Genomic DNA, 21,366 nt, shown 5'->3' with positions numbered 1-21,366 from the left:
CCACATTGGGCTCTGCACTCACAATGCAGAGCCTCCTTGGGATTCTGTCTCTCTCCCTCTCTCTCTCTGCCCCTCCCCTATTCTCATGCTCTCTATCTGTCTCAAAATAAATAAATAAACTTAAAAAAATAAAGTGCTAAACATCTTTAAAAGTGGGAAAAAAACCTTTCCAATCTAGAATTCCATAAATAGCAAAGATACTCTTCCAGAATGAGGATAGAAGAAAGATTTTCAGATAAAAGAAAACAAAGGTAATTAATTGCCAGCAAATATGTACTCCAAAAATACAGCCAAGAGAACCCCTTCAAGCTGCGAAAAAATGGCACCAGATGAAAAAACAGACCCCCAGAAAGGAATGGAAAGAAAGCATCAGAAATGGCAAAAGTCTAGATGAATACAAAAAGCTATTTTGGGGGGTGGGGGGGTTGTTGGTTTTTGTTTTTTGCTTTTTCCTCTTAATTTCCTTTTAATACGTAAAACTATTTAAAGCAAAAATTATGATATTGTCTTCTAGGGCATTTAAAGTGTAACTACATAAAATAACGTTAGCATAAGAGGTGGTTAAGTGGACCCACTATCTACATTTTACAAGAAGTGGTGACTCAAAGTAGAATGTGAAAAGTGTATACACTGCAATCCCTGTAGCAACCACTAGGACTATAATTCAAGAAAGTGCAGCTAAAAAGCCTACAGAAAATTTAAACTTGTATTCTTTAAAATATTCAAATCATCCCCAAAAAAGCCAGGAAGGAAAGAACAGAGAAATAGCAAACAGACAAAGCAAATAGAAAACAAATAATAAAATGGTGTCTCTAAGTCTAACCACCTCAGTAATTACACTAAATATCAATGGAATAATCTCTGTAACCAAAAGAGACACTGTCAAAGTAGATAAAAATACAAGACATAACTATATACTGTCTACAAGAGACACACTTTAAGGACAAACACAAAGATAAGTGAATTTGGTAGGGCTGCAGGACACAACATAAAAGCCAACTGTATTTGGGGTACACGGAGGGCTCAGTCAGTTAAGCATCCGACTTCAGCTCAGGTCATGATCTCACAGTTTGTGGGTTCGAACCCCACGTCAGGCTCTGTGCCTACAGCTCAGAGCCTGGAGCCTGCTTTGGTTTCTGTGTCTCCCCCTCTCTCTGCTCTTCCCTCATTCATGTTCTGTCTCTGTCTCTCAAGAATAAGTAAAAGTTAAAAAAAAATTTTTAAGCCAACTGTATTGGTACACACAGCAATGAAAAATTAGAAAAATTTAAAAAAAAAGATCAACAACCCCATTTATAATATTATTTAAAACTAAAATACTAAAGAATACAGTTAATAAAAAACATGCAAGGCCTATACCCTAAACACTACAAAGTACTTCTGAAGACGATTAAAAACGTAAATAAAATGGAGAAATACACCATGTTCGTGGACTGAAAGATTCCATGTTGTTAAGATGGCAATTTTCCGGGGCGCCTGGGTGGCGCAGTCGGTTCAGCGTCCGACTTCAGCCAGGTCACGATCTCACGGTCCGTGAGTTCGAGCCCCGCGTCGGGCTCTGGGCTGATGGCTCGGAGCCTGGAGCCTGTTTCCGATTCTGTGCCTCCCTCTCTCTCTGCCCCTCCCCCGTTCATGCTCTGTCTCTCTCTGTCCCAAAAATAAATAAAAAAACAAAACGTTGAAAAGAAAAAAAAAAATGTAAAAAAGATGGCAATTTTCCATACGTTGATCTATATGTGAATCACATGAATGTTGAATCCCAGCTAATGGTGTGCATGCTGAGCTACGTGGAAGAAAGGGAACGGATACGTGCAGTTTACTTCCAAATGCATCCAAAAATAAGATGGATCGATGGATGGAGATGTAAGTGATGAGGCAAGTGTGGCCAAATAGTCATGGTAGCGTCTACGTGGTGGGCGTAAGGATTCTCCCCATCAATTTCTTTCAACTTTGCCCTACGTCTGAGATTTTTCACAATAAAATGCTGGGCAAACTACAATTATGAAATATTTCCCACATCTGAAAGAGCACGGGGAATGGCAAAATGAACAAATGAACACTCATAACTCCGACCAACATGCTTGACAAATTAAGACACACAGACACAGCTGAAGTTCCCTGGGTACGTTCACACCAGCTCCCTTGCCACTGGTGTTCACGATGCCCACGCGTGTTTTGTGCCACTGACTACACACGAACGCATTTACACACAGCAAACAGAACTGTACTGCACGTTCTGAACTGTATCCTGCTGTAGGTATGAGTTGATAATTTGCTCCCCTCTTCCCCTTCAACTTAGAATTTAGAGACTTATCCAACAACTGTGACAAGAAGTCATTGTATATATATTTAGCTAGCTATTTATCCATTCTGTCTGATGGATGCTGCAGCAAAACCGTATCTAGATGTGGCCTCTCTGAGCAGACGATGGTAGCCAAGCACTCAGATTCTGGGAATGGAAAGGCCTGGGTTCAGATCCTGACTTCGTGGCTTCAGGGCCTTGAGGACGTCACGTATCTTTCCGAGGCTCCGCAGGACGGGATGAGGGAGACCAGCTGTCTTGTCCCTTCTCTCTTTGCACTGCCCAGTCTCTGGCCAAGGCCCACCACTGGTCAAACCAAACCAGAGGAGAGACACATGCACCTTCATACATACACACACACCCACACACACACACACACACACCTACGTGCATGTGCACACACACATGCAGAAACAATCATCCAGCGATATACTGGATGTAATGGGGGGATGTAGTGGGGGGATGTAATGCCTTGCAAACATTACGATCGGGGAGCTGGTGCCCGGGACAAGGCAACCCTAAGGAGGGAGAGGAAAGAGGGTCATGAGTCTGAGTGACAAGGTTAGCCACAGTCACATCCCAGCCACTTGGAGACAAAAACCTGGCACAAGGGAACACCCACCACAACTGCTGCTGCCCCACTATGCCCACGGGCAAGAGAATATCCTGAAGATAATCATGTCAACCTCCTAGCACAACTTCCAGGATCAGTGATAAGTATCGGGAGCACCTGGGTGGCTCAGTCGGTTGAGTGTCAGACTTCAGCTCAGGTCATTATCTGCCGGTTCGTGGGTTTGGAGCCCGCGTCGGGCTCTGTGCTGACAGCTCAGAGCCAGGAGCCTGCTTCAATTCTGTCTCCCTCTCCCTCTCTGTCCCCTTCCCTGCTCTCTCGCTCTCTCTGTCTCTCTCTGTCTCTCTCTGTCTCTCTCTCTCTCTCTCTCTCTCTCCCTCTCTCTTAAAAACAAAATAAACATTAAAAAAGTTCAAGGGGCGCCTGGGTGGCTCAGTCGGTTAAGCATCTGATTTCAGCTCAGGTCATGATCTCGTGGTTCGTGGGTTCGAGCCCCACGTCGGGCTCTGTGCTGACGGCTCGGAGCCTGGAGCCTGCTTCAAGTTCTGTGTCTTTCTCCCTCCCTCTCTCTGCCCCCACCCCTCACCTCACTCTCTCTCAAAAATAAAAATAAACATTTAAAAAAAACCAAAACATCAAAGCATGGCTTGGCCCAGCTCATCACTTGCTACATTTTCAGGCACCACTATAATCTGGGTATACTCCAATTTTCCAAAATTGTGACCTGGTCTAAAGCTCTCTGCGCAAATCGAAATCCCCTTTTGTAGTTAGAATCCTCAAGCTTCTGACATGGACACTCGTTCCTGCCAGCCTCCATCAGAACTCCCAGACTCCAGCGCACTTGGGAGGGAAAACAAGGCAGAGGTGGGGCCACGCGCCATGTACTAAGTAATGGAAACAGGCTGACTAAACTCAGCGGGGCTAGTCGAACATGCTGAGCAAGTCATGGTTTGTTTGGGAAATGATCACCTGCCTCCTTCCTAAGCTCTGCCGAAATCTCAGCCCTAAGCTCTAGACTTGATCTGGGCTTCAAGACCACAGGTGTCAGAGCTCCTGTGTCTGGGAAATCGGGAGTTTTCCTTGGGGAGGAAATTAATAAAGCCCGGATTTGTGGCACACCTGAGTCACGTTCACCAAACAGGTTGCTGGTTTTTTTTTTTTTAAGCGTGAAAGTAAGCACTGAGATTATTAACATCCGAAACGGGGGACCATGAGACAGGTATGGGCTCTGGATCGGGCAGACCTGGCTCTGTCCCTTTCTGGCCCTGCGACCCTCGGGCAAGTGACCAAGTGCTTCGGAGCCCGTTCCTGATCTCTAAGTAGTGGACACAGGTAAGTTCCAGAGCTGTCCTGAGGATGATACGAGATAATACACATAGACTCTAATGGGGAGCCTGGAACGTGACAGGTGCCCGTTCGGTAGCTGTGGTGAGCATCGGGTCCCCCGCAGCGGGTACTGGAGGAAGCATCCAGAATCCTCTCAGATGCTGCCGACAGTGGCACCGAACATCACAGGCAAAATCACGGCCAAGTGCCTTCCTGCGTGATCTTGTTTCCTCTTCGTAGCCTTCCTGAAAGACAGGTGCTATGACTAGTTTTATTACACAAGACAGGAAGGGAAGGCTCAGAGAGGTGCAGTAACTTGCACAAGGTCACAGAGTCAGTAAGGAGGAGCTCAGACCTGACCGCAAGCCTCACTAACTCTAACCACTCAGAAAACGTGCCTCCCAAGAGTGTCCTGGGAACACCACGCTCTTTGGTCATATTGCCCCATCCATGTACATCCTCCTGTTTTCCTTTCATTAGTCAAAAGCTACCCATCCTCCGTAGGCTCCTCCTCTGGGAAGCCTGCCCTGGTTAACTCCTGCAGACTGCACTGATCTCCCTTCTCTGGCTTCACTCCCTGTCCACACAGCTTCCTCAGGGGCTTATTGCATTTCTAGGTGATGCTTCGAGTCAAGAACGTTCAGTTCCCCTCCAAGCCTTCTAGAGCCCTTGAAGGCACAGACAATCTTCCTTGGTTCCAGAACCCAGCAGACAAAGTCTTAACGAGTTGCTTATTGGCTCACTTCTTTATGTACATTCAAATAAGAAGTGACCAGGAAGAACCAAGACTGTTCTATAATATTCATTTCTAATTGATTTCTTTAAAAATTACCACATTAGGGGCTCCTGGCTGGCTCAGTCAGTAGAACATGTGACTCTTGATCCTGGGATCATGAGTTCGAGCCCCATGTTGGGTGTAGAGCCTACTGATAAAACAGATGAATAAGTAAATAAATTTTTACCAAAATTACCACATTCTAGGCAAGATTCACTGATAGATGCCGAAATTCATGAGCCAAAGTATAATGTGAAGAAGGATATTTGCATAGTCTCCAAGTATCTTCCCAGATGTTTTTATTCCTAATTACAAAGAGTGGGAAAACAAATTTGCTGTGGAGAGCTAAGTAACCAAGGTCAACATCACCGGTGATAAGACACAGACAACATCACCTACCTCCTGTATGACGCACTGAGGACACAGCCCCTCGTTGGCTTTCCGCCCAATATGTACATCCTTGACCTAATCAGGAGAAAGCCTCAGATAAACTCAAGCTGAGAAATATTCTCAAAAATAACTGGCCGGCATGCCTCAAAACTATGAAGGTCATGAAAGAGGGAAAAAAAAGACTAGGGAACAGAATTCGGCAGACTAAGGTGACAGGACATCTTGATGCAATGTGGGACCCTGAACTAGACCCTGGGGCAGTAAAAGGGCATTATGGGAACAACTGAAAGTTGTTTGGGGTTTTTTTTACGATTTTTTTAAGCTTATTTTTTTTAATCTATTTATTTTTGAGAGAGAGACACACAGAGCACAAGTAGGGGAGGAACAGAGAGAGAGGGAGACACAGAATCCAAAGCAGCTCCAGGCTCCGAGCGGTCAGCACAGAGCCTGACGTGGGGCTCGAACCCACGAACTGTGAGATCATGACCTGAGCCGAAGTCGGATGCTCAACCAACTGAGCCACCCAGGCGCCCCTATTTACTTATTTTTTTTTGAGAGAGAGAAAAGCATGAGTGGGGGAGCAGCAGAGAAGGAGGAGAGAGAATCTCAAGCAAGTTCTGCACAGATCCCGACATAGGGCTCAAACTCATAAAACTGGGAGATCATGACCTGAGCTGAAACCAAGAGTCCAACGCTTAACCGACTGAGCCACCCAGGCGCCCTGGAAGTTTTTAATAATGCCTGTAGGTTGGTTAATAATGTATACCCACGTTAACTTCCCACTTTTTGTTTGTTTGTTTCTTCCAAGATTTCATCTCCTATAGCTTTGATACTCACACTGTGTTTATGTGCAATGTCAGCCTTAGGAGACACTGGAGCTTTTGAAACTTTTCCCTAAGTCTAAAGTTATTCCAAAACAAAAGGTTTTAAAAATAAATGAAATAAAATGTAAATATGCTGTGTTCTGCTTGTTTCCATCATGGCAGTTAGCATGGGTTCCAGTTACGCATAATTTTGCTCACTTGCTTCTTTACTGTCCTCCTCCATTGAGAATGTGAACTTGAACTTGCGAGTGTGAACTCAATTCCCTACAGCACATGCTCAACCCCCTTGTAAATAGAGACCAGGTTGGGGGCTCCTGGGTGGCTCAGTCGGTGAAGCATCCGACTTCGGCTCAGCTCATGATCTCACAGTCTGTGAGTTCGAGCCCCACGTCAGGCTCTGTGCTGACAGCTCAGAGCCTGGAGCCTGCTTCCGATTCTGTGTCTCCCTCTCTGTCTGTTCCTCCCCTGCTCGCACTCTCTCTCTCAAAAATAAATGTTAAAAAGAAAATATATTCAAATAGAGGCCAGGCTGCAGGTTCACAGTTTTCTGCGGGTTGAGGATACGTACTTAGAACTTAGTAGTGTTTTGTTGTTGTTCCTGAAATTTATTTTTATAACACCCTTTCACAGGAACAAGTTATATTGGGTTCTATTTACGGTGCCAAATGTTAGCTTTCCTTTTTAAATATATATATGTTTTTTAAGTATTTTTAATTCAAAGAAAAAAATAAATAAAAAGTGCAAGAAGGCACATGGATATGACCTGACTTACGAAGGAGGAACACGGTGGTACCTAACGTGACAAAAAGATTCCACAGGTGATGTGTGAATTACTGAAGTTCAGTGATTACTATCAGTAATTACTGACAGACCATGTCTGATTAGAAATGGTGAATCGTTTCTCACGTTACAGCCAAGAGGACTCTCTTGCCAGAATTGGAGCCTCAAAGTGTAAGCCTTCAATAGCTATGAAGCTGTTATTTATTTACATCATGAATTCATGCAGCCCTGACAATTCATACCCTTTGTCCAAGAACAATGCTTTGTAATACCTCCAAATTCATTTATTCATCCAACAAATGTTTGCTGAGCACTTAGTATGTACCAGATACTGTTCTAGATCCTTAGGACACATCAAAGGAGATCAAAGTCCCTGCCTCATAGACCTCACATTCTAGCCAGAAGAGGTGAACCATTAATAATGATACATTAGGGGGCGCCTGGGTGGCGCAGTCGGTTAAGCGTCCGACTTCAGCCAGGTCACGATCTCGCGGTCCGGCAGTTCGAGCCCCGCGTCGGGCTCTGGGCTGATGGCTCGGAGCCTGGAGCCTGTTTCCGATTCTGTGTCTCCCTCTCTCTCTGCCCCTCCCCCATTCATGCTCTGTCTCTCTCTGTCCCAAAAATAAATAAACGATGAAAAAAAATAATAATAATGATACGTTAGGTCACTGACACGTCAAGTGATATGTCAGAAATCAGAGCAGGGCAGGGGGTAGTGGGACAGGGGTCGAGTGTTAAACTGGGAGGGGGCTGGGTCCTTGAGAACACTGGTGGCTACTGCTGACGGAGTGAGGGCGAGAGTCATAGCAGATGAGCTCAAGAAGACGATGAGGGCCAGATCATACGGGGCCTGTAGGCCGGTGGAAGGACTCTGGCTTTTGCACAAGAAGAGACTTGAGGGGACAAGGGAGGAGGCAGGCAGGCTACTGTAGGGGTCCAGCCGAGAGAGGACCCTGGCTAGCACCTGGGTCACAGCGATGGAGGAAGTTCGATTCCGGATATGTGCAAGGAAGCACCCCACGGTCTGCTGTCACTCATACGTAGAGTGTCAGAGAATGAGAAAAGCCAATCACAGTTATTAGGGGTTTGGCCTCAGCTACCAGATGATGATGGAAGAAGCTGTCTGAGCACAAAGTTGACACTTCATAGTCACTCAAGGCATATGCTGTCCCCGTGTGTAGAAGGGGAAACTATGGCACAGAGAGATTAAGCAACCTGCCCAAGGTCACACAGCTGGAACGTGGCAGAGGCAGGATTCAAACACGGGCAGCCTGGCTCCAGAGCCCATGATCTTAACCACTGCTTAACGGGACGGGAGGTCGGCCCAAGGGGCTCTCTGTGGGAGCTGAGAAAGGGCTGTTTTAATAAATCAGGCATAAATTCTCCGGGGTCTCTCGGGGACGTTATATTTGGAGCGGGGAAGATTTCGGGGCATTTCAACCTTTCTTGGAAGTGTAACAAAGACCCACCTGAGCCCAGCCTAGCACTGCCTTCCCGGCAGCCCCCGGCCCCTCCCAACCACTTTACTACCCCTTTGCTGAAAGGCTTTGCAAGGCATGGCCAGATTCAGATACTAATGTTTAACAGAAGCTATTTCGGTATTAGAGATTAATCAACTCAAGTGTTGTTCAAACTGGCCCCGATACAACGTGCGGTCGGAAGCACAGCAACGTGACAAGTGAAGACGCACACATCTGCCCCCCACCCCCTTCCACGCGTCTCCGGCTCTGCACTTAGATCTCGGCAAATCTTTCGCACGTTCCTGCTTTGATCCAAGGCCTCATCCGAGCCAGGGTGAAATATGTCACATTTCATTCATAAAAGACACGATTAGAACAGACAGTCGGTTATGCTGGGAAATAACACGTTTCCCCAGGCCTAAAAACAGTGTTTTATTCTGAGAGACTGAATATACAAATGGGCCAAGTACAGTAACGAAACTCCGACCCGCCACCTTGCAGCGACCAGGACCAAAGGCCGGACCACACAGCCTCTGCAGTCAGTCGCCAGCCCAGAAAGGTCTGAACTTGGGGTGTGGCTGCCGGCTTCCTTGTCATTGCCTCTGCTTCTAGCTCTGGGCCAAGCAGAAAAGGCCACCATAGAGGATGCTCACTTCTCGTTAACCAACCTCCAGCCTCCCCACACCGGCAGCCTCCGACCCGAGCAGACCCAAGCCTTCCCTGGCTTCCACCAGGAGCCCCCCGACTCCCGCCCGCCCTGGAGTCTCCTCCAGACACAGGTGGTGGTGACTGGCTCCCTTGGCGTAGGAAGCTCTGACTCGTTTGTTCTCAGTTGGGTGAGGCACAATTTCAGAGCCTTCTTTCTCTGGCCACGAAACAGAGCATAATAAAGAACAGTCCTGGGGCGCCTGGGGGACTCAGTCCGTCGAGCAACCGACTTTGGCTCAGGTCATGATCTCACGGTCTGTGAGTTCGAGCCCCGCGTCGGGCTCTGTGCTGACAGCTTGGAGCCTGGAGCCTGCTTCCGATTCTGTGTCTCCCTCTCTCTCTGCCTCTCCCCTGCTCACACTCTGTCTCTGTCTCAGAAATAAATAAACATTTAAAAAATTTTTGTTTTAAAAAAGAACAGTCCTACATAGGGACGGAGGACTCGATGCTGACCCAGAACGGTTCAACAGGTGGAGACTGGTCCCCATCGGGACATGGAGGACGGCCCAGAAGAGTGTTCCAAATGGGGGTTCCTGGCTCACAAATGCAGCCCCGTGCCCGAAACCCAGTGCTCGCCCAACTCATGACTTCAGCAGGTCACCCCTAAACTCTCCAAGTCTCTTTCCACACCCACAGTTCGCGCTCCACCTCCCAAGGCAAAGTCCCTGTGAGAACCCACTTCAGCGCTCCAATCGACTTCGGCGGGAGGGAAGCAGACTCGAGGGTTTGTGCTCACCGCCACGATGATGCTTCGGGGCCCCCTGCACTCTCCACGTGGGGTCCCCTTCCAGCCGCATCGGCCTCCGCCTCCCTAAGTTAACCCTCAGCTCTGGGATGGCTGGTGGGCGTGCACAGCCCGGGTGCGCCAGCTGCCCGTCCTGTCTGCCAGGCGGGAAGAGGGTGCTGTGAGGGGATGAAGGGCCCCCAGGGCCTTCCAGAGCCGACCACTGCCCACCCAACACTCTCTAGCTGTGCGACCTCGGGCAAGCTCCTTACCCTCTCTGTGCCTCAGGAAAAATAGCGATGACGGTAGTACTCGCCTCCTTGAGTCGTTTGTTGGCAGAATTTCGTGAGTCCGTGCATGTCAACAGCTTCGAATGTGGCCCAGACCGTTCTCCGTCCCCCATCATCTACGTCACCTCCCTGGCCTGAAATGCCTTCCCAACCAGGCTCCCCTGGCCACCAGACCATCAGCTCTCCCTTTCCTCAAACTCCTCACCCAACGATGTCCTCTCTACACCAAGGAGGGCAAGTAAGTTAAATGTCAACCACTCCACCTTCGCAGGGACTGGTAGGGGCTGCAGGGACTCCTGGGCTCAACGCTGCAGTCCGTTAACACTGTCTGCCACGGCAGAGGGAGTGCTGAAGAGCTGCGGTCGATTAGTGATGTCTGCCCGGACAGGAGGCGCACGCTCTGTGGTATGAGTGCAGAAGCCAGACCCCTGCCCTCCTGGGTCTATCGCAAGCATCTGAAGCTAAGGGCATCTCTGTAGAGCCAGAGCCGAGCTTTAGACCACGCCAGCCCCACCTCTGGAGTGACTGGGACAGGACTGGGTCCAAGCTAAGTTCTGACTCAGTTGTCACCGAGACTAACTCAAGCGGCTCCAAATAGGAACCGTGCTTCCTGCAGGCGGCTAAAACCCCTCCTGGGATCTGCCAGAGCCTCGGGACCCTTTCGGCTCGAACGAACACACTCCCCAACAGGTGTGGTCTGGCACATCGGCCTCCATCAGAATCAGAAGGACCGCGGTGCGGCATTAACGATTCATTCCCACGTCTCGCCTGCAACCAAACAAAGCAAGCCTTGCTGGGCAGCCCCCTGGCCTCCGAGCACTAGGGGATAACCACAGGCTAGCCTCCGGTGTCGAGACCAGGCACTGTGCCAAGAGCCTCACTAACCTGATCAACCCCCACGGCAACCCCGAGAGACGCGCCCCGTCAGTATCCCGACCCTACGGATGAGGAAACAGAAGCCCAGAGACGCTAGAAGGCTTGCCCCAGGACGGAGCCACAGATCCGACCGGTATCCCACGAAGCTTCGTGAGCAAAACAAGCTGAAGACAGGTTTGCCCCCCAGCACAGAGAAGCTCCCCACTTTTTGCAACCCTAAAACTGCATCTTCATCGTACAGATAGAGACTGCTGGTTTGCCTGACCAAAGGATTCTTTACCGACGAAAGCCTGAGAGGTCGGGGACACTATCTCAGAAAGCTCGGTCGCGTAGTCAGAAGGTGGAATTCATCTGCAAAGTTTCCCCTTACGGGCAGCAAAGACAGGGTTCTGTCCGCCAAGCCAAGGCCGGCAGTGACGGGTTCACAGTATCATGTGACAGCTTAGCTCCCAGCCTGAAATGCTGCTCTCCGAGCACCTGTTTTTATTCCTGGCTTCACAGCAGAATAACCCAGGGAGCTTATAGAAAATGCAGGTGCCCAGGGCCCACCCCCAAATATCCTGCTTTCCTCTGTCATCTTGCGTCGGTCCCCATCCCGTGTCCGTCAGTCTCCTCGCTATCCTGGGCACCCAGCACACGACCAACGCCCCATCACTAACGGACAGTTCACTGACCGCAAGCTGACTTCTCCCCCGCCCGACCCGGCCCGGCCACTTACCTGAGGGTGAAGTGGTCTGCCACAGAGCCGCTGGTCAGGGAGACCAAAAAGGTGGCCGTGTCCCCTTCCCGGACGAGGTTCAGGGGCACCGAGACGACGACGTTCTCGTCCAGGCTCACCAGGGACCACTTGAGGTCGTCCTGAGTCGGGTAGACCACCACACTCCCGATCCTCTCCCGGGCCGGAGACGCCTGCTGGGGGCCGTCCTGGCCGGAGTGGATGTTGTTCTCCCACTTGCTGTCCTCCGCCAGCAGGCACTGGCCGGCCGGGTCGGCCGGGTAGAGCGAGAAGAAGAGCTCCATGGCGGTGCCGCCCAGCAGGGCAGGGATCTCCTCCTCGGGCTCCAGGTCCAGCCCGGAGCTGAACCACTCGGGAAGCAGCTCCAGCTCGGCCACACACAGCCCCGGGTCCCCTCGCAGCCGGCAGCTGGCCGCCACCTCTCTGGCCTCGGGGAAGGCGAACATCTTGACGCACGGGAGGTCTTCCTCGGGGTCGCCGTCATCCCAGTGCGTCCCAGTCACGTAGAACAGCGTCTGCACCTTGGGCCTGTTGGAGTAGACGGAGCTGTCGAGGATGTGAGATTTCAGCTTCCAGCTGAAGGGAAACTTCTCCGTGTTTCCGAAGGACGTGGAGGTCAACAAGAGGTCCTGGGGGATGGGCTTCTCCGCTGAAAACGGGCCATAGCTGGCGTTGACCGTCGGGGGGCTCCGGGCCCGGTAGATGAACAGCGACTCCACCCGGGCCTGCAGACTGGAGTTCCTCGTGACGTCCTGGTTGGCCTCTTTAAGGAAGAAGGCTTCCTCCGCGTCAGCGATGCGCAGGCTCGTGGGCAGGTAGGCAGGGAGTGAGGAGAACCTCTGTAGGCTGTCCACGATCCCTCGGCTCTCGGTCTCTGTGCAGGAGAGGAAAGCAGAGGAGGAATGAAGGCCGGGCCCCGGCGTGAGGGGCACAGTCTGCCCCCGCCGCCCCCTGGCCGCGCCGGGCCCCGGCACGGGGCTCTTCGGGGACTCCCCCAAAGCAGCCGGTGTCGAGCGGGAAGGAGCCCATCCGCCACCGATCCGACAGCCTGCGGGCTCACAGGACCTCTCTGTGGGGTCACCCCACAGACACGAGGCTGCACACCCGTGATGCCCACCCGAGCCCACGTGCCATCGTGTGGCACCTCCACCTGCTGCGTCGCTCGGATACTTACGCTTCCGCCCAGCCCTCCCAGACGCGTCGGACATTCCGACATCTCCATGATTCTTTTTCTAAGGGGATTCTTTAGTGTTTGTTTATTTATTTATTTTTGAGACGGGGGGAGGGAGAGAGAGAGAATTCCGAGCAGGCTCCACACGCTGTCAGCGCAGGGCCTGACGCGGGGCTCGAACTCACGAACTGTGAGACCGTGACCTGAGCCAAAATAGTCAGATGCTTAACCGACTGAGCCCCCACCCAGGCGCCCCGACATCTCCGTGACTCTTACTGAAACGAGGGCGAAGCTATGGCTCCGCACTCCCGCTTCTAGAAAGCTCTCCTCCCGAAACACCAGGGAGAATGCACAGACGCTGATTTATCTACAAGGATGTCGGCTGAAGTTTCACTTTGCGAACAAACTGAGGAGCGCGTGTGCTGGGGCCAGGGGCCTGGATGTGAATCCTGAAGCCGCCACGTCCTGACTGATCGACCTGAGCAAGTGACTTTAGCCTCTCTGTGCCTCAAATGTCCTCATATAAAGTAGGAGGTAAATACAAGTCCTACCCTACTGGGTTATTGTAGGAATTAATGAGTCGGTAAACATGAAGTGCTCAGGACCGTGCTGACCCCCATAAACATCAGCCACTCTTTGCCTGTTACTGTTACTATTACCACTACCTGTTCAATGAAACCATTCTAAGGATTTATTCACAGAAAATGACATAAACTGCTCATTTTTAATTTTTAAAAATTTTTGCAACACAGAGACAGAGTGTGAGCAGGGGAGGGGCAGAGAGAGAGGGAGACACAGAATCCGAAGCGGGCTCCAGGCTCCGAGCCGTCAGCACAGAGCCCGACGTGGGGCTCGAACCCACAAACCGTGAGATTGTGACCCGAGCCGAGGCCGGACGCTCAACCAACTGAGCCACCTAGGCGCCCCTAAACTGCACATTTTTACAGTGGATAACAGGCAGCTCTAAGAAAAATGAGGTAGAGCTACATAAACATACTTGGGGAAATGTGCACCATATATCAATAACTATAAAAAATTACAAATGTATCATATATGATCCTACTTGGGTATTATTTCAAGATTCCCTATGTATATATACACATGTATATAGTATATTTATGTTTGTGTGTCCATAGAACCAGAGAAAAGGTTTCACCTTTTAACATCTACTTTCTTTAAATTTGTGACAACTGTGTATTATTTTGTTAATTAAAATATATACATATGCATAAGCATGCGTATGTGTGTATGTATCCCTATAGGCATGTGTGTATGTTACTTTCAAATGGGAAAACACGGACCCAACAAGCTTTTTTCAAACTAAGGAGAGTCCACCAGTAGGGGCACCTGGGTGGCTCAGTCGGTTATGCGTCCGACTTCAGCTCAGGCCATGATCTCACGGATCGTGAGTTCGAGCCCCGTGTCGGGCTCTGTGCTGACAGCTCAGAGCCTGGAGCCTGTTTCAGATTCTGTGTCTCCCCCCCTCTCTCTCTCTCTTTCTCTCTCTCTCTGCCCCTCTCCCACTCATGCTCGCTCTCTCTCTCTCTCTCTCAAAAATAAATAAAAACATTAAACTTTTTTTTAATAATAAATAAAGAGAGTCCACCAGGAATCAGGATTGGCAAATCAAGCCAAGAACAAACAGGGCTTCTCCCCTGCCCTGAAATAAATCTCCAGCCCTAAAGCCAGAGCAAAAAGAAATGCAACCTGGTGGGTGGGTTTAGTGTAGCCTCCCTGGTTGACAAAAGGCAAACAAATACCACTCCATACACTCTAACTCCTGGTAACATTGTTTTCTGCAACCATTACGAATTCTGCAAAATATACTTTTCTTTTTATTTTTTTTACAGTTTATTTATTTTTGAGACGGAGAGCATGCGAGCATGTGTGTAAGCAGGGGAGGGGCAGAGGGAGACAGAGAGAGAGAGAGAGAGAGAGAGAGAGAGAGAGAGAGAGAGAGGATCCCAAGCAGCCTCCATGCTGTCAGCGCAGAGCGGACACAGGGCTCGATCTCACAGACCGTGAGATCATGACCTGAGCCAAAATCAAGAGTTGGACACTTAACTGACTGAGCCACCCAGGTGCCCCTGCAAAATAGACTTTTCTATTGATTTCATTTGGGGTGCCTTTTCAGGGCTGTCCTTGGTGAGCCTTCCTGGCCCAGAGGATGACAAAATTATAATGAGGAGATTAGGGAAAAGATACAACCACGTAGGGGCTGATGCATCATTTCCCCAAGAAGGAGTTCAGAAAGCCAGTTCTCCACAAAATACTGTACGATCTCGCTTGAGTACCCTAAAATAGTCAGAGTTATGGAAGCAGAGTTAGAGTGGTGATTGCCAGGGGCCGGGGTTGGGGGCGTGAGGTGGGGGTGGGGGTCAAATTTTCAACCGTCCAAGGTGAATAATCTCTGGAGATCTAACATAGAGCGTGTGACACAGTTAACAATCCTGTATCGTACGTTGTAATTTGCTAAGAGCACAGATTTTAAATCAAATCGAAACATGCACACAGTAGCTGGGTAGAGGTAATGTATATGTTAATTAGCTTGTTTGTGGTGATTATATATACATGAGTACTTATATCAAAACATCAAATTGTACACCTTAAATACATACACTTTTTGGCACAAAAACAGACACACAGACCAATGGAATAGAATAGAAACCCCAGAACTAGACCCACAAACGTATGGCCAACTCATCTTTGACAAAGCAGGAAAGAACATCCAATGGAAAAAAGACAGTCTCTTTAACAAATGGTGCTGGGAGAACTGGACAGCAACATGCAGAAGGTTGAAACTAGACCACTTTCTCACACCATTCACAAAAATAAACTCAAAATGGATAAAGGACCTGAATGTGAGACAGGAAACCATCAAAACCTTAGAGGAGAAAGCAGGAAAAGACCTCTCTGACCTCAGCCGTAGCAATCTCTTACTCGACACATCCCCAAAGGCAAGGGAATTAAAAGCAAAAGTGAATTACTGGGACCTTATGAAGATCAAAATCTTCTGCACAGCAAAGGAAACAACCAACAAAACTAAAAGGCAACCAACGGAATGGGAAAAGATATTTGCAAATGACATATCGGACAAAGGGCTAGTATCCAAAATCTATAAAGAGCTCACCAAACTCCACACCCGAAAAGCAAATAACCCAGTGAAGAAATGGGCAGAAAACATGAATAGACACTTCTCTAAAGAAGACATCCGGATGGCCAACAGGCACATGAAAAGATGTTCAGCGTCGCTCCTTATCAGGGAAATACAAATCAAAACCACACTGAGATATCACCTCACGCCAGTCAGAGTGGCCAAAATGAACAAATCAGGAGACTATAGATGCTGGAAAGGATGTGGAGAAATGGGAACCCTCTTGCACTGTTGGTGGGAATGCAAATTGGTGCAGCCGCTCTAGAAAGCAGTGTGGAGGTTCCTCAGAAAATTAAAAATAGACCTACCCTATGACCCAGCAATAGCACTGCTAGGAATTTATCCAAGGGACACAGGAGTACTGATGCATAGGGGCACTTGTACCCCAATGTTCATAGCAGCACTCTCAACAATAGCCAAATTATGGAAAGAGCCTAAATGTCCATCAACTGATGAATGGATAAAGAAATTGTGGTTTATATACACAATGGAATACTACGTGGCAATGAGAAAAAATGAAATATGGCCCTTTGTAGCAACGTGGATGGAACTGGAGAGTGTGATGCTAAGTGAAATAAGCCATACAGAGAAAGACAGATACCATATGGTTTCACTCTTATGTGGATCCTGAGAAACTTAACAGGAACCCATGGGGGAGGGGAAGGAAAAAAAAAAAAAAAAGAGGTTAGAGTGGGAGAGAGCCAAAGCATAAGAGACTGTTGAGAACTGAGAGCAAACTGAGGGTTGATGGGGGGTGGGAGGGAGGAGAGGGTGGGTGATGGGTATTGAGGAGGGCACCTTTTGGGATGAGCACTGGGTGTTGTATGGAAACCAATTTGACAATAAATTTCATATATAAATTAAAAAAATAAAAAAAAATACATACACTTTTTATATGTCAATGTTATCTCAGGAAAGGAAGGGAGGGAGGGAGGGAGGGAGGGAGGAAGGAAGGAAGGAAGGAAGGAACGGAGGAAGATCTTTTCAAGTGTCATCAATATGGCCAGTGCCGTGTCAGATTAATTACTGGAGAAGCAGTTATTACCCATTTACTCCTCTGATTATCTATCAAACTATACTTACTTGTCATTTGTCACAGTTCCAGCACTGTGGCGTGTAGGGCCATCACGGGGACAAGACAGATGTGATTTCTGCCCCAAGGAGCTGGCAAAGTCTGGAGGCAGGCACAGCCAATGTATATGAGACAATTAGGAAACTGAGTGTTAACACCCTTAGAAACACCCATCCCAGGGGCGCCTGGGTGGCTCAGTCAGTTGAGCATCTGACTTCGGCTCAGGTCGTGATCTCACCGTCCGTGAGTTCGAGCCCTGCGTCGGGCTTATTGCCGTCAGCACAGAGCCTGCTTCAGATCTTCTGTCTCCCTCTCTCTCTGCCACTGTCCCACTCACTCTCTCTCTCAGAAAGAAAGAAAGAGAGTGAGAAAGAAAGAAAGAAAGAAAGAAAGAAAGAAAGAAAGAAAGACCCATCCCAGTAATTCTCCACCTAGCAACCGTGCTGGGGAAATAATCCAGAGATCAGAAAGGAGATCAACGTGGCAAGTAGGTTTGTCACAAGCAAGACTTGTCACAGCAACATACTGCAAGCAACGTAAAAACCCATCATGAGGGACACAACTAAGCAAATGTTGAAAGCCATACTGTGTGTGTGACATTAAGCACCACGATTTCAACGAACGTGGAGCGTCGCGAGAAAATGCTTACGCTGTGTTGAGTGAAAAAGCAGACATCCAAACTCTACTTAAATTATCCCAAACCTGCTTAAAATGTAATATGTATTATAATACATAATATGTATCACATAGAACATACACGCATACACACGTAAACACGCACACCATATGTTGACTTTCATGCTACAGACCTCCGCGTCCTCCCAAACGTGTCCCGTGGGACTGGGTAGGATTTGGATGGAACACAGAAGGGGGAGGCGGGAAGTGACTTTCAAGAATTAGCCTCATCGTAAGGCAAGTTTTAGCTGTTGCCACCACCAAGGGGCAATTTGTATTTCGACAACGTCAAGCCGTGCAGAAGCGCCGTTTCATATGAAATTTAAATTAGTGTCTTGTTGGTTTATTTCCCATCTCCAAACCAGGAATTTAAATTCTAGGTGAACCTGACCATGAAATAATGGGCAAAAAGGGAACATCTGCCTTGCGCAGCATGACGGTCCCCTTCAGCGGAGCCAAGTGGGCACCCGGCCGACCAGATTCAGGAAGCAAGAGGTAAGTCCAAATGTTACCTTCTTATAAAATGTAGGGGAAGCCCAAGGCAAGCTTTAAATTCTGGCTTATTTACACGCGTGGAACGGGAAATTAAAAATATATGTAGGTTTTAATAGTGTTTTTTCATTGTGGATTGTTGTGTTTTTTTAATCATTTGTGCCAATTAATTTATACCTCTCAAAAACTGATTTGCAGGAGATGTAAAGCCGTGCCTCCTCCCTTGTTTATTGTGGCCAAAGCGTGCATTTCACCTGAAATAACAGTGTGGGGTTTACAATCCTGCCCCAACATAACCCAAGCAAAATGCGGCACGAATTTTGTCTGAAAGCTGATATGGAAAGCCGTAAAAATCAGCGGGCAGGGCCTCGTTTTGTCCTCGAACCAGATCGCAACAAAATATGATACCCGAATTCAGGAGTGTCCTGTAAAGCCATGGGACAGTGCCCTAAGAAACACATCCATGGCCTGAGAAGCGACCACCCCTCGCTTTAATCCCCAAGTGTCACCATTCTTGGGGCGTCAAGTGTCTCCCTGTCACCGCCCTTTTCCCCACTGGGCAGACCAGGTGGCCCAGGCTCTGAATGTGAAATGAGGTCCTACTCAGCCTGCTGGTTTCCTCGAGGGCTCTTCACCGCCTGTCGAGTGACGTGGGTCCTGAGAGGTGAGGCCCAGCTGAACAGGGCTTGTCACCACCGCCCTCATTATGAGCCGGGAAGAGACTCCCACACGGATTCGCCGAGAGCACGAGGTGGTGTTCCCGAAGGACACTCTGTACCTCTGGCTGGGAACCTCCCAGAACGACGCAACCCACAGCAAACCGGGAACTACGGCGGGGACCCTGCGACCCGCATAGAACATCACCTCACCGCTGCGTCTGGCACCCGAGAAACATCCCCGGGCATGTGCCTTGGTTGGGATCAGTGGGACCTACGGTCCCGAGCCCCAAGGCGATGCAGCGTGAACCTGCTTCCACGCACAGACCCGTATTTTCGCTCACGTCGCCAGCCTACCTGGTAGCTTATTATCAGTCTTGTGGCCACTGGTCGTCCACCTGAGGGTCCCGGCCTGTGGCATTCCCAATTCACACCAGACAACCCAGGTACGCACGGCCAGGTGTCGAAGGCTCTCTTTCCAGTGTGCCAGGTGGCCACGTCTTTGTAAAGCACCCGCAAGAGACCTTCCTCACTGATCTGTCAGAGTGTGGTCCTAATGGCCGATCGTTCTCAACCCAGGTGGCTCCACCGATGCACGTGCCAGAGAACACATATTATGGTACCCGGGCGTGCCCGCCAAATAGATCCAGATGGTCTCGGGCGGGGCCCAATGTTCTCTACGTTCCCTGGATAATTCGACGGAATAGCAACGAGGAGAGGCACTGCGCTAAAAAGTCAAAGACACTACTGAGCACACAGTAGGCGCTTTGCAAAAATTACATCATTCGTTGCCTTGAGGGCAAGGCTTGGGGTACAGGCCCTCAAGTCCGTTAAGGATTAGATATGACTATTCAGACAGTGACAAGACAAAAGATAGAGACATCATCGTCACCGCCACTCACCTAACCCTTGTGACGCACCAAGCACTATTCTAAGCATCTCACAGGTAGTGACTCTTAGTCTTCACAGTCTTCCGGTTAGGAGGATTTCATTGTCATCCTCACTGGCCGATGGGGAAACTGAGGCACGGGGGGTTATGGGACCTGCCTGAGATCACACGACTGGTAGGCAGCAGGGAGGGAGCTCTGTCCAGGCAGGCCAGCTCCAGGGAGAGCTCGCCGTCCCAGTCACCACGTTCTGCTGCTAGAGAAAAGCTCAGCAAAGAACGTCTACACTGCAAGGGTGCCAGCCATGACTCAAAGGAACGGCCAATGGGCCTCTGGGTCGCCCAGCTCTCAAAGCACAGGATGAGGTCACTAGTTGGACACTGTCCCTAAGAGAAAGCAAGGAGCAAAGCTTTTCCTGGCTCTGAGAGAAATCCCTCCGCCGGGCGCTCCAGCAGGGCCCCCGAGGGACACGACAGCACCCCCACGCCCCACGACAACCCACCGTGAGCGCATCAGCACGCTTCCCGCAGTGCCCCTCCCCACAAGGTGGCTTGCAGCGATGATAGACAATCAAGGGAAAGCAAGTCTGCAGGCGACAACACCGAAGGAGCGTGGGCCGAGAGAGCTGACAGCTGGTGGAAAGTCCAGCCTGAGAGAAGAGTGAACTCCCGATTTTGACCAGAGAGAATCCCACCCTTCACACTCCCCTCCACGGACACGCTTTCTTACCCAGCCAGCCAAGGTCTTAGAAGGAGGTAGGTGGCAGGACCCTGGAGATCATATCCTCAGGCAAAATCTGGGGGTACAAATATTCTACGGAGATGAAAAAAGGCCAACGCCCAATCTTTAAAACGTAGCCGAGAACATCTGTCTTTTCTTTCTTGACGATTACCACTGCCTTCACGCCGAGAAAGCGCTCCCCGTATCCCAAGATCAAATACACGCTCACAGACTTTCATCTGGTCATATGGGTATGCACGTGTGGGTCCACATTTTTACCTTTAATTCTTTTCCAACGAGGTATATTCGACAACTAAAACTGTGTATGTTTAAGGGGCACAATCCGATGACTGGATGCGCATATACAATTGTGAAATAATCATCACAAAAGCTAATTCGCCTCAGAGGGTGTTGGGTATGTGAATTAGCTTGATTTTGTCCCCCTTTTTTGGGTAGTGAGACCATTGTAGATGCACCCTCTTTGCAGATTTCGGGAACCACATTTAACTCTTGAACCTCTCATGCCGTCTCACGCGAAGTGAGAATCTGGTGACGGTAATCGGCAGACATTGAACCTGCCAGCGGGAGTTTAAGTGGAATTCGCAGTTTAAGGGAGGGGTATTGAAAAACTTGGGGGTGGAGTCTTCAAAGAAGTAATTCAGTTAAAATGAGGTCACCATGGTGGGCCCTAATCTGGTATGACTGGTGTCCTTATATGGACACCGCCGTGCGTGCACACGCATGCATACACGCACGCGGGAAAGACCGTGTGTGGAT

At 49.3% G+C, this 21,366-nt stretch overlaps 1 protein-coding gene across 1 annotated transcript in view; it reads right to left on the bottom strand.

Annotated features, from left to right (window-relative positions):
* The window catches only part of TMEM132B (transmembrane protein 132B), a 228,180-nt gene extending 208,244 nt beyond the window's left edge, over positions 1–19,936 (bottom strand). The window contains exons 1-2 of the mRNA XM_040444097.1: positions 19,885–19,936; positions 11,745–12,636 (exon numbers count right to left, since the gene is read on the bottom strand). Of these exons, the coding sequence (XP_040300031.1) occupies positions 11,745–12,636; positions 19,885–19,921 (929 nt within the window). The 5' untranslated portion in view covers positions 19,922–19,936. The remainder of the gene's footprint in view (positions 1–11,744; positions 12,637–19,884) is intronic.
* Positions 19,937–21,366: the final 1,430 nt, after the last annotated feature.

Source organism: Herpailurus yagouaroundi, unplaced genomic scaffold (assembly GCF_014898765.1).
Source record: "Herpailurus yagouaroundi ecotype Mexico unplaced genomic scaffold, PumYag 191, whole genome shotgun sequence".
In the NCBI taxonomy this organism is placed as follows: Eukaryota; Metazoa; Chordata; class Mammalia; order Carnivora; family Felidae; genus Herpailurus; species Herpailurus yagouaroundi.
This window is presented reverse-complemented; position numbering and strand designations above follow the sequence as displayed.